We start from the raw sequence: 11594 nt of genomic DNA on the forward strand, positions 1-11594 counted from the left end.
TTCCTCTCCTCTCCTCCTCCTCTCTCTCCTCCCTCTTTCTCCCCCCTTACCCCTTCTCTCGCTTTCCCCCATCTCTCTCCCCCTCTCTCTCGCTTTTTCTCCCCCCCCTCTGTCTCCCCTGTACACTGGTTCTCTCTCTGACGTGCCAGTCTCAGAGCAGTAAGAGCAGAGTAGGGTTTATGTAGAGAGAATAGTTGAGATGTAGATAAATACCAAATTTGAGGTTTTAAGATGTCAGAGAGGAAGAGAAATAAAGTTACAAGATAAGAAGGGAGGGAGGAGAGAACAAAGAGACAGAAAAGGAGGCACGTGACAGAGAGAAAGAAGGAGAGAGAGAGGGAGACAAGATACAAGATATGGCTCGTGTGTTGTGTGTGATGTGTGTGTGTGTGTGTGTGTGTGTGTGTGTGTGTGTGTTGGTGTGTGTGTGTGTGTGTGTGTGTGTGTGTGTGTGTGTGTGTGTGTGTGTGTGTGTGGTGTGTGTGTGTGTGTGTGTGTGTGTGTGTGTGTGTGTGTGTGTGTGTGTGTGTGGTGTGTGTTGTGTCTTTGCTTTTACCACTGAATAAAACTGTCCTTCAGGGAAATGGGCCCCAGGATTTACGAGTCCAGCGAGACAGTGAATAAGTATGGAGAGCAACACTAACTCCATCACCCTCCTGCTCTTTCTCTTCCCTCTCACAGCTCTCTCTGGTTTTCTCCATTTAGCTGTAAAATAACCTCAGTCCCCTGCTGTGAGTGTCCATCTTCTACACACTCTTTTATGCTCCTTTTAATTAGAGCACATACTCCCATTTCAGACAGAACACAAACCACACATGGATGAAAGAAAACCCACTATATGAAGACAGAACACCTCACTATGAGGAAGGATGAGACTCAGAACCACAGGCTACACTATGAGGATAAAGATCGAAACAGTACCTTATGAGGATAGTCAACACACTAACTCATGAGGATGGAAGCGAAAAAAATATTCAGGATTATCGAAGACAAACACTCCAGCCACGCGAAAGACAGAACACAACTACAATTATGAAAGAGGATTCACTGAAGTAAGAACACAACCTACACTATGAAGAGGATTTGAGGAGAGACAGAAACACAACACACTTATGAGGATGAAGACAGAACACCAACTACACTATGAGGATTGAAGACAGAACACAACTACACCTATGAGGATGAAAGACAGGAACACAAATACCAACTATGAGGATGAAGACCAGAAACAAACACACTATAGGATGAAGACCAGAACACATCTACCTATGAGGATGAAGGACAGAACACAACTGACACTATTGAGGAATTGAAGACAGAACACAACATTAGGGATAGCAGTGTGGTTAAGGTTAGGGTTAGGAATTAAGGATAGCAGTGTGGTTAGGGTTAGGCATTAGGGTTAGCAGTGTGGTTAAGGTTAGGGTTAGGCATTAGGGAGAGCAGTGTGGTTAAGGTTAGGGTTAGGAATTAAGGATAGCAGTGTGGTTAAAGAGACCAATCCAAAACCATGGGAGATTGGTTTGCTCAACTCCTCTGTCCTCCATCCTCTCTTCACTTTCAAAGATAACCAAGGAGAGAAGGGGAGGACAGGCAATGTGGAAACAAATGTGCTTGTATTTAATGAGACTCTCCTTCTTCACTTGTGAGTCATCATGCAAATGATGTTTAAAGGGGTGGAATCCCAAATGAAATGTGTAATGTAGTAAAAAAGACATTATTAGCTAGTTATGCTGTGGGAGATCTCAAAACTATACAGTACTCAGCTAGGATACTTCTGTGTTTCATCAGCGGGAGGAGGCTATCGAGGAGGCTATCGAGGAGGCTATCGAGGAGGCTATCGAGGAGGCTATCGAGGAGGCTATCGAGGAGGCTATCAAAGAGGCGAGGACACTCCTCCCTTCGCCTACTAACTAATTGACACTCTCTTCGACCACTCGACCAAGAGGACGGAGGAGAGAGGACGGAGGAGTCGAGGAGAGGGAGATCTCCCCATGTCATTCTTTCAGCAGCTGGTTCTCACTACTGCTTGTATTTTATAAAAGTCATTGAAACATTCTACCCTGAAAATAGCTTGACTGGAATCCCTTTTTATTCAGTTCTAAATTCTTTAAGACGCTTTAATGACAAGTTTTGTATTATTATTATTATTAATGTTGTTGTTATTATTATAATTATTATTTCTGTTATTATTATTATTATTGTTGTTAGTATTGTTGATATTATTATTATTTTTGTTATTATTATTATTTGTATTATTGTTGTTGTTATTAGTATTATTATTGTTGATGTTGTTGTTGTTATTGTTATTAGTCTTATTAATATTATTAATATGATTATTATTATTGTTGTTCTTATTATCATTATTATCATTATTTTTATATTATTATTAGTATTACTATTATTGTTCATATTATTATTTTTATTATTATTGTTATTGTTGATGTTGATATTGTTGTTATTGATATTATTATTGTTATTATTGTTATTGTTATTATTATTATCGTTATTATTATTGTTGCTGCTGTTATTATTATTATCATTCGTGTTAATATTGTTATTGTTGTTATTATTGTTGTTATTATTATAATTATTATTGTTGTTATTATTAAATAGGGAATGTGTGTTTGAAGCTAAGTGATATAGGTATGCAGATATAGGATAGAAAAAGGGGTCAAATACCTACTGTTGCCATGTTACAGCGTCCACAACAGAACCAGCGTTCTTCATGAACCTGGTAATGAAAACACAAGAAAGATCAGCTAATTCAGTTTTAAACACTACTGAAATACCAGCACAACATTTTGGAATGACACAAAAATAAAAAGCATTTTTATAAAGCGAGGAATTTTGATTGTCTTATCATTATTTCACCGGTCATTGCCCTCTGACCTAGGCCTGTCCGGTGGGGTGGTGTGTGTGTGTGTGTGTGTGTGTGTGTGAATGGGTGTCGTGTGTGTGTGTGTGTGGTGTGTGTGTGTGTCGTGTGTGTGTGTGTGCTGTGTGTGGTTGTGTGTGTGGTGTGTGTGTTGCGTGTGGTGTGTGTGGGTGTGTGTGTGTTGTGTGTGTGTGTGTGTGTGTGCTGTGTTTCAACTGTTGAGCCAAAGAGTCACAACATCAACAAGACATGTGGACCGGTTAGTCTCAACCTGAAACTCTCCTTATTTGGGTCTGAGAGTTTTCTGGCATGTCTAGATCCCTCTATCTAAACAGCATGTCAGAAAGCCACAACTCTCACCAGTTAAAGATATTAGTCTTGGTTACATCTTTATCTGACACTGATGTTATCTCCGTTCACTTCAGCCTCTGTTTCTAAACAAACATGTGTGGCAGCGACGCACACACACTCACACACACACAACACACACACACACAACACACACACACAACACACACACACACACACACACACACACACACACACACACACACACCACCACACACAACACACCACACACACACACACACACCCTGACCATGAGGACATGAGACTAGGCGAGGAAAAAAACGGGGAAAGGAGAAGGGAGAGGAGGAGAAGGGAGAGGAGGAGGAGGGAGAGGGAGAGGAGGAGGAGGGAGAGGAGGAGGAGGGAGAGGAGGAGAAGGGAGAGGAGGAGGAGGGAGAGGAGGAGGGAGAGGAGGCGGTAGAGGAGGACCTGCCTGGACCTCCTGCAAAAACGAAACAATTTTTAGTCAAAAGACATTCAGGAATTCAGCAAACAAATTGTTTAATTTAGGAAATCTGTTCCCAAGTATTCCCACAAATTAAAACATGGAGGTGATCGTGTCTCAATATAACCAAGGTAAGAAATGATTGTTATTTTGAAATACAGTCTATTTTTGGGTTTAGCTGATGAGTTTGATTTTCAAGAAGTCTTGGAAAACCATTTCACACAGGATGTTTTGTCCTACAGTATCTTCCTACTGATTCACAAATGTGTGAAATGGTCTTCCAAGACTTTCTCTAAACGAAACCATCATCTCAGCTGTTACATGCTATAGTGAGAGTGTTGCTAACATTACTGTTATATACTCTATGTTGATGTGTTTCTACAGAAAAGATTTAGCCAAAACATTTACATCAAACAGATCTATTTTAGCTGCCCTGATTGCATAATCATCCTACAGCTATGCTCTAGAACAATGGTTCCCAAACTGTGGGGCGTGCAGGGTTGGGGTCACAACAACCCCCCTGCCAACCCTGCACGCCCCACAGTTTGGGAACCATTGTTCTAGAGCATAATGTTTTGGCTCAATCTTTCTGAAAATCAAAACTCATCAACTAAACCCCAAAATAGACTATATTTCAAAATAACAATAATTTCATACCTTGGTTATGTCGTGTCTTTGCTATCGTTAAATTGAAGACTTACTAGTTTTTATCATAGATTCCTATAATTAGGGATTACGCGACCACTTGAGTAATAACGTAATTAATCAACTATGAATTCGAGGGCACCAGGGAAAGTTATTCGATTACAAGGTTATAATTTCCCAATATAACCTTTCAGATATTTTAATATCTGATCAATAGTCCTCTCATTAATGATTCATTTACTCTACCTTACGTCAGTCTCATTCCAAACGTCGTAAATCGCTGATCTGCACGAACCCAGTCTTCACTATGAGTCATCCATACATCAATTGTCTTAAATCATTTATTTATTACTAACTAATCAATAATTCACAGAAATGCATAAAGCAAACAAACTTAAAATAGGTTACATGAAAATGGTGGAAGGAATATTGCCCTAGTGGGCTAAATCCGGCATGGCGCCTGTTAGACAAAGGGAAAGTTGCGTTCGACTGAAACAGAACTCAATAACAGAGTCAAAAATAACTATAACAATTGACATGCTAATCCTTACACATGAACCCTCACTCATTCGGAACAATCTGCATCAATATATATATAGTTACGTCCAGATGGTGTGTCGTTGGAGAGAAGTTCTGCTCTCGGTTGTGGTATGTTCCAGATGACACTTCGTTAAAGAATGATTGTTTCGGCGCGTTGTCTTTCTTCGCGTTCAATGATACCCGAATTCTAGCTGCAGACTAGGTCAATATCAACAACTTGTTTATCATTCTGTATACGAGAGTTTTAACTCACGGTGGCGATGTTAAAGATTCAGCAGTCTGTTCTCAAAAACCTTTGTCGCTCTCTCGTGATTGAGAGACCAAGACATGGCCTTGGATTGGTAATTTTCTTAAAGTTGGCTTTTATTCAGATAGCAGAGAGGGGTAGGTCCATGGTCTCTGACCCATACTGCTCAGGCGGTCCTTGGATTAGTTCAAATGAAAATCGTATTTGTCTTTTTCTTAATAAACAGCAAAAAATCAATTACACAATTATACAAACAGATCATTACTCACTCATTCCATTTATACAACAAAACAGATGTAAAACCTCAATATCTGAGGTTATTATTATAAAACAGCGGTTTTGGTAATTGTAGTCCCACCAGGTCTCTCCTGAGTTTTCGACGGGGACAAATGGACATGTTAATAGCTGGACTTTCTACTGATCTTATACTTTTGCAGGAATCATGAAATAGTCCGTACCTCAAGGTCTGTGAGGTGGCAAGAGAATTCCTTTCCTGAAGTTTACCCTCTGTCATAATACGTTTGTGTGAGGAGATGCTCAGAAATTCGACGACATCTCCTGTGATCACCGCATCGGGTTGTGTAGGGAAAGGAGACTGCAGGGGAGAGGGGATGGGGTTTGCAGTACAAGCAGGCAACGTCAGACATACCCCCTGGTGGTTTGGATCTTGTTGTCCTGCAAGTTACAAATCAACATAAAATCATAAAACACGTTGGTGTCCTGCTTGTAGATCATCGTGCAGTCCCCTCTGGTGGGTTGAACTTGGTAGGCTTCTCTGAAAGCGGGCAAGTCCATCACAAGATTATGCAGTGATGTCGGTTGGTGATGGCGCCGTTGCGGTCCCTGTATGATTACCTTGGTAGGTTCCCGGAAGCTGCAAAGCTACCCAGGGAGGCCAGAGATGTCACTGGTTGGTGATCGCCGTTGTGGTCCCCCCCTTTGGTGGTTTACCGGTAGGCTCTCTGACAGCGGACATGCCGCACAAGGATGGGCCGTGGGTGTCCGGATTTGGGGCGCCGGTTCCGGGAACCCGTCGTCTGGTTGTCGTCCAGACTTGGAAGATCTGAGCAGTAACTTAGGCAGATGTTAACAACGCACACCCACACTCATGCAAAATATAATATAATTTACATCATTTCCCCAATGAAGCGGCGTTGTGGCCACTGAAGTGATTGTTGTATGGGGAAGTTGGTTTATGCTCTATCACTTCCTAAATGTCAAAAGGGAACGAACCGGAAAAGGAATGAAAGCACTAACAAAACAGAACAACACATAAATCTATCACACACGAAAAGTTCATCTAATGGACTGTATTCTATATACGTCCAATGTTCGGCAAGAATGACTATCATGCATTGTCTCTAACGCCAATCATCTAGGGTTCCTATTAGTGTGTTGCTTAGGCAATATCGCTAAGTTGAAAACTATATGAATAACTTTACAGCTGTAAAGCACTGTTTGGGCAGACAGGGATGAGCCTATGGACTTCTGGGATGGGAAGAGCGTGTGAGGTGCGCTAGAGACACAAGGCCTAGAAGTAAATGTTCAACTTACTAAGGCTGGTATTTTGCTGACCCTTAAGTTGATCCTAGCATAAATCCTAATTGGATGTTCCGTTGTTTGCATGGTCTGCGTTTATGCTTAAACAAGCGCGCATGTCAAGGGAGAAAACCAAGTATCCTGGCAATTACAAAACTTGTGCAGAAATGGTCTGACGTAGTTCAGGTAATTTTCAGGTCAATGCCTGAGGGTCAGGTCAGAATTGGTGTCCGAGGGAGTCTGTAGTAGTTTTTACTAAGCACTGTTCTTCCAACTATTGTAGTGGTGATAGTATGAAGGTCATTCAAAGCCTATGTTATCCACGAGGAGCTGACCTCACGACGGAAGTACTCTTAAACTATTAGACCGTCGTACGTGGTGTGACATGGTTGTTGATTCTATAATTTTCCTCCTGAATGAAGGAATTCATTATTAGTGGCATGTGTGTTAACCATGGAAGAGATTGCACTGGAGATTCCCTTCCTGTGTTCACTCTGATGACTTCATATGTCGCTATGTCAAGGGTAATTGATTGGTTAGGTCTCTAAACCTCCTTACTGATGTAGCGAGACTGACTGTTGCTTGGTATTGGTACTGGTCCTCAAGGGACCCAGTTATCCTACGGATTTATTTTGAAAATATCAGACTACCGAAACACATGATTGGAAGCATTTTACTAGTTGTAGTTGTAGGTTCAAACCTACGCATGGCAAGGAATGATTATTATTGCCATTTGTTTTGGAGGTGACAAGTTCCACCTGGTGGGGGAACTTTCCCCTTTTTTTACGACCAGTTGTTGGTGGGTAACCTCAGTACTATTTAGATGTGCTCTAAGATAATCCCCGTCTAGGGGCCTGTCTGCTCCTCAATGTATCTCATTGGCGGAGTTTACAACTTAGATTTATTTATGCTCTGGCGGACCTCGTCTGTTGTCCGTAGTCTTGACCCCCCCACCGGCCTCGATGGAGGGCTCTCATGGTCTGGGCTACTATTCACCCCCCTTTGTGTCTCGGACCGCCCCCACCAGCAGGTGTGTGGTGGTCCGAGGCGCAAATTGAAAGATCGGAACCCGGATGTTTACGAGTGTCAGCGGCCGCGTTGTTTGAGAATGGCTGTAGACCTTTCAAACCAAATCTCCGTGGTGTTTGTGCTCAAAACCTCAGTGGCTGTCGAAGGCATGTTCAGTCACCAACCAACTTCCGCGTGTGGTAAATCTCTTCAGTACCTGCGAACTGAGACAAGGATATCGTCGTGATATCGCCAAGTGTTTCCAGTGGAATCATCGGGTCAGTTCTGGACTGACGCCATTAGTTCATGTAAGGGTTGGACGTCCCAACAAAGCCGAAGGTGTATCATCGGAAGCCAGAGTATTACTCTGCCGGCATCGATGTTTCTTGCTGATGGACGGCCGGCAGTGCTGCGGGAAAGTGTCTGAAGGCAAGGAGTTCATCTCAAACTACCGTATTGCACGACTGGCCAACGGAGGAGGGAAGTGCTTATTAACAGGACAGCTGGCCTCGAAATCAGGAAAAGAATGCAATCAGGTTGGTCTGATGGAATTGTCGAGTTTTATTTAGTATATTCTCCTTGGATCGGATTCTGCCCCAAGAGGTTTTAAACGTCTTTTTCCCAGGGTGCTTTACAATATCCCCTCGTGACTGACTGCGTGTGCACTAGCGTTAGGGAGAGACAGTGTGGTCGTGCGAGAAGCGGGGGCCTGTGACCATTACCTGGTTGGGTTCCAATCCCATCAATGGAGGAACCGATCCATTCAAGTCTGCCTCCAAAAGTAGCAGGCGGTATTGGTTTCGAGGCTGGTAACGCTACACAGGGTTGAATGAGCGAATACGTCCTGAATGTAGATTCAGATGACTCTCAATTGAGAGCGAGCGGTAGTCTGAGTGACCCCTCGAAGTTCAGTGTCGCATCGTTTACTTTAACCAACGTTTAGTTGGCTTCAAACCCTTTTTAGATCATCAACAATGTTGAAGATGAGTGATATTGTCGCCACCCGAAGTCGAATTAGCGCATGCACGTTAAAGCAGTCCTCCAGACTGTTTCCAGGCATGGCCGTTTAGATTCGTGGGTAGTGGACATTTCCCACAAAGGTGAGTGGTCTTCGCAACGACGTGATGTGCCATTTCTGTTCAAGGGGGAAACAGAAATTGACGTTTTACGATTGAGTGGGCTTGTGGTGGGGCTTTAACGAAGCGTTGACCTTTTTCTTCGCAACCTGTGTATCAGGTCTATAGGACAAAGCCCGCGGGGCTTGTTCTTGCATCAAGCGAGGACCCTGGATAGGGTCTTGAATGAGAGCGGGAGAAATTGAACTTAAACGTCCTTGCTAAGGGTGTTAATTTCCTGCGACCTGGCTGTCGGTTAATAATTCCCCGTCTAGCCTTGTGACTTATCTTACCCTTTTCTCAATTGTTCGCGCTTTAGTTCTTCCCGTGTGTGTAACTTCTGGGGAAACATTGGTCTACGTTTTGATTGTCCTTCAACCCTTGTTACCCTTGTGCTCCTGACACTTGTTGGGTTGGGTTGCAGACGTAGCGAACAGGTCGATTTTGTACGGTAGTCCATGTTGATTCGAGTACTTTACAGGTTATTTCGACGCTGGAGGTTATTGGAATCATGGTTTCTGGTTAGAAAACTGTTTGTTGTGCGTCATCTCTCAACGCTCCAATACCTGATAATGCACCCTCGAGCTGGGAGTGAGTGGCTCTGGTCACACTTCAAAACCGTAGGTGTCAGGCCGCTCTAGCGTTGTGAATTTTGATGCCTCAAAAGCTGGCGTGCAAAGCTCTCGGTGAGTTAAATAGGCAAGCCAAACTGGGCGCAGGGCCCAAGAGGTAATGAAGTAGATACATGTTCGACAGGAACATTTGTTTAAAAGGTAAACAGGTCTTCCATGCCTGTTTCAGTGATAGGCAAAGTTAAGCGGAACGAAGCATGATAGTTAAGCTTTGGGGGTTCGTTCCGACTTGTTTAACGGTGTTAGCAGTGAGCTATTGTGTTTGCGAGTCGCAGAACCACTGAATTCTACTCAAAAGCTGTAGGCAAAGTTTAGCTAGTCTTAGCACGTGTTGCTGTTGTAGACGGAAAGAGACCTTGTTCACGTGTCTATTTGACGTCGCTTCAACAGGTAAACCTGTCAGAAGCTGTAGCGTTCGGGTAGCCATCCAACGGCGGTTCCTCTTATGTCAGTTAGGAAACGTCTCAGTATCGTTTGGCTGACTGGAACGGGGTCAAAGGTGGGAAATACTGACGGAGTTTGTTCAACGGTATTTCCGCGCCAAGCGCGGAGAGGGTTGCTTCATCCTGTGGAGATTGGGCCGAAAGGCCAAGAGAAGAAGGCCAAAGCCTTTGTTTGTGTTGGCCAAGAGCTGCAATATTACTCCACAAAAAAACAACTAAAGGAAATGCCGGGAATGGCAATGAGGGAAGACTGAGGGACACATGAGGGAGGCAAGGTCTAAATTATTCGTTCGTACTCCTGTGAGTACAGAGCGGTTGCTTGGATTGGTAGTCGCGCTGTAGAGCTGGACCATTCTGACTTCATCCAAATGGTACCTAAGAGTGGGTATTCTGCTGGCATTGCGAGATTCCACATCTGAGCGCTTAGAGTACTGATTTGGAACACGTTGAGTTCACACTTGCTCCTTTCGGTCTCAAACTTATCTGTCATGGTTTGCAAAAGAGGTCTCGATACGGAGCGAGAGATTCAAGTGATGAGATTTTCCGCTGCTTGCTTAGAAATCAATATTCCATCTTCATCACCTGAGTTCTCTCTCATTCATTTGCTCAGCGACTTCAATGATTCTGCGGGATTTGTCAATCAACTTTGCATTATGTTCATTAACTTGATCGTTCTTTGCGTCTGCAGCGGTTTGGTAGAAACCGTGTTAATCTTTGAGTAACGTCTCAAAATAACTGCATGCATGTTATCAAGTGTGAGCGCTCCTGTTTGTAGATAACTCTTCAGATTTATCTAGTTTGCTTGACATATCGGTATTTAGTTGTGGCTAACGAAGTTGTTCCTGGAGCATTTGAATTTTTGTTCCTGGTAGAAAACGATTTTGGAAGAGCTGGGCTTGTTCATCGTCATCGGGTTTTTCAATTTTCATTTTAATTGTTCAGTTTTCAAGCTCGCAGCCCATAGCTAGCAGAATTTTTCCAGTTTCTGCCATTTGTCATTAGTTCTGCGTTTCTCTCCACCTGTTCCCTCCATGTCTGCCATTCACCTGCTCGTGCTTTCAGCTGTGCACTGCGTGTTGACAGATGCACTCGGTGGCAAGACACTCAGGCTAGATGGAGAGAAACATTACGAGGCTTGCGCCTGATGGTTGATTTTGGAAAGTGCTGTCTGCTTTTCCACATAAGGGATAATAGTGTTGGTATGCGCTGCTTGAGGTCAGGAGATCAATACATTTGCGGGTGGAGGCTTCACTAAAATTAGCGGGCGGTGGGATACCCCCTCTGATGGCTGCACATTATTAGAACATTTGAAAGGAATTTTTTTTCCTAATCTTCCTAGATTGGTTTTGCGAATATATTGGGAAGCTGCAAAGACAAGTTTAACGTATTTAATAGACGTTAATGAGCTATCAAGTTACTGGACAGTACTGTGAAGTGGACTGGTGAATGGAATTGCAAAAGCAAATTTAATTAATTAAGCAATGCAATATTGATCCTACCCGTGTAGCTTATCTGGGTATTAAAACTTTAAGTTGACATGGAGATGTGGCTTCATCATAGGTAGATGATAAGATTTAAAAGTGTCTCATTTGATTGAAGAACTTAATTATGGTTCAACCAATAATTATGAAATTGAATGAGACGATATTCCATACCGAACTCTGTTGATTGGATATCAAAAGTGTAACAGTAGACCAAAAATGTTTGGAACATTCACACTTTGCAACTTCTCCTAAGCCGAAACCACATGGATT

General features: G+C 43.0%; 1 protein-coding gene across 1 annotated transcript in view; it reads right to left on the bottom strand.

Annotated features, from left to right (window-relative positions):
- The window catches only part of LOC112080523 (inactive heparanase-2-like), an 87114-nt gene that overhangs the window by 71139 nt on the left and 4381 nt on the right, over nucleotides 1-11594 (bottom strand). Inside the window, exons 2-3 of the mRNA XM_024146310.2 lie at nucleotides 6055-6177; nucleotides 5562-5698 (exon numbers count right to left, since the gene is read on the bottom strand). Coding sequence (XP_024002078.2) covers nucleotides 5562-5698; nucleotides 6055-6177 — 260 coding nt within the window. The remainder of the gene's footprint in view (nucleotides 1-5561; nucleotides 5699-6054; nucleotides 6178-11594) is intronic.

Source organism: Salvelinus sp. IW2-2015, unplaced genomic scaffold (genome assembly GCF_002910315.2).
Source record: "Salvelinus sp. IW2-2015 unplaced genomic scaffold, ASM291031v2 Un_scaffold16363, whole genome shotgun sequence".
Classification (NCBI taxonomy): Eukaryota; Metazoa; Chordata; class Actinopteri; order Salmoniformes; family Salmonidae; genus Salvelinus; species Salvelinus sp. IW2-2015.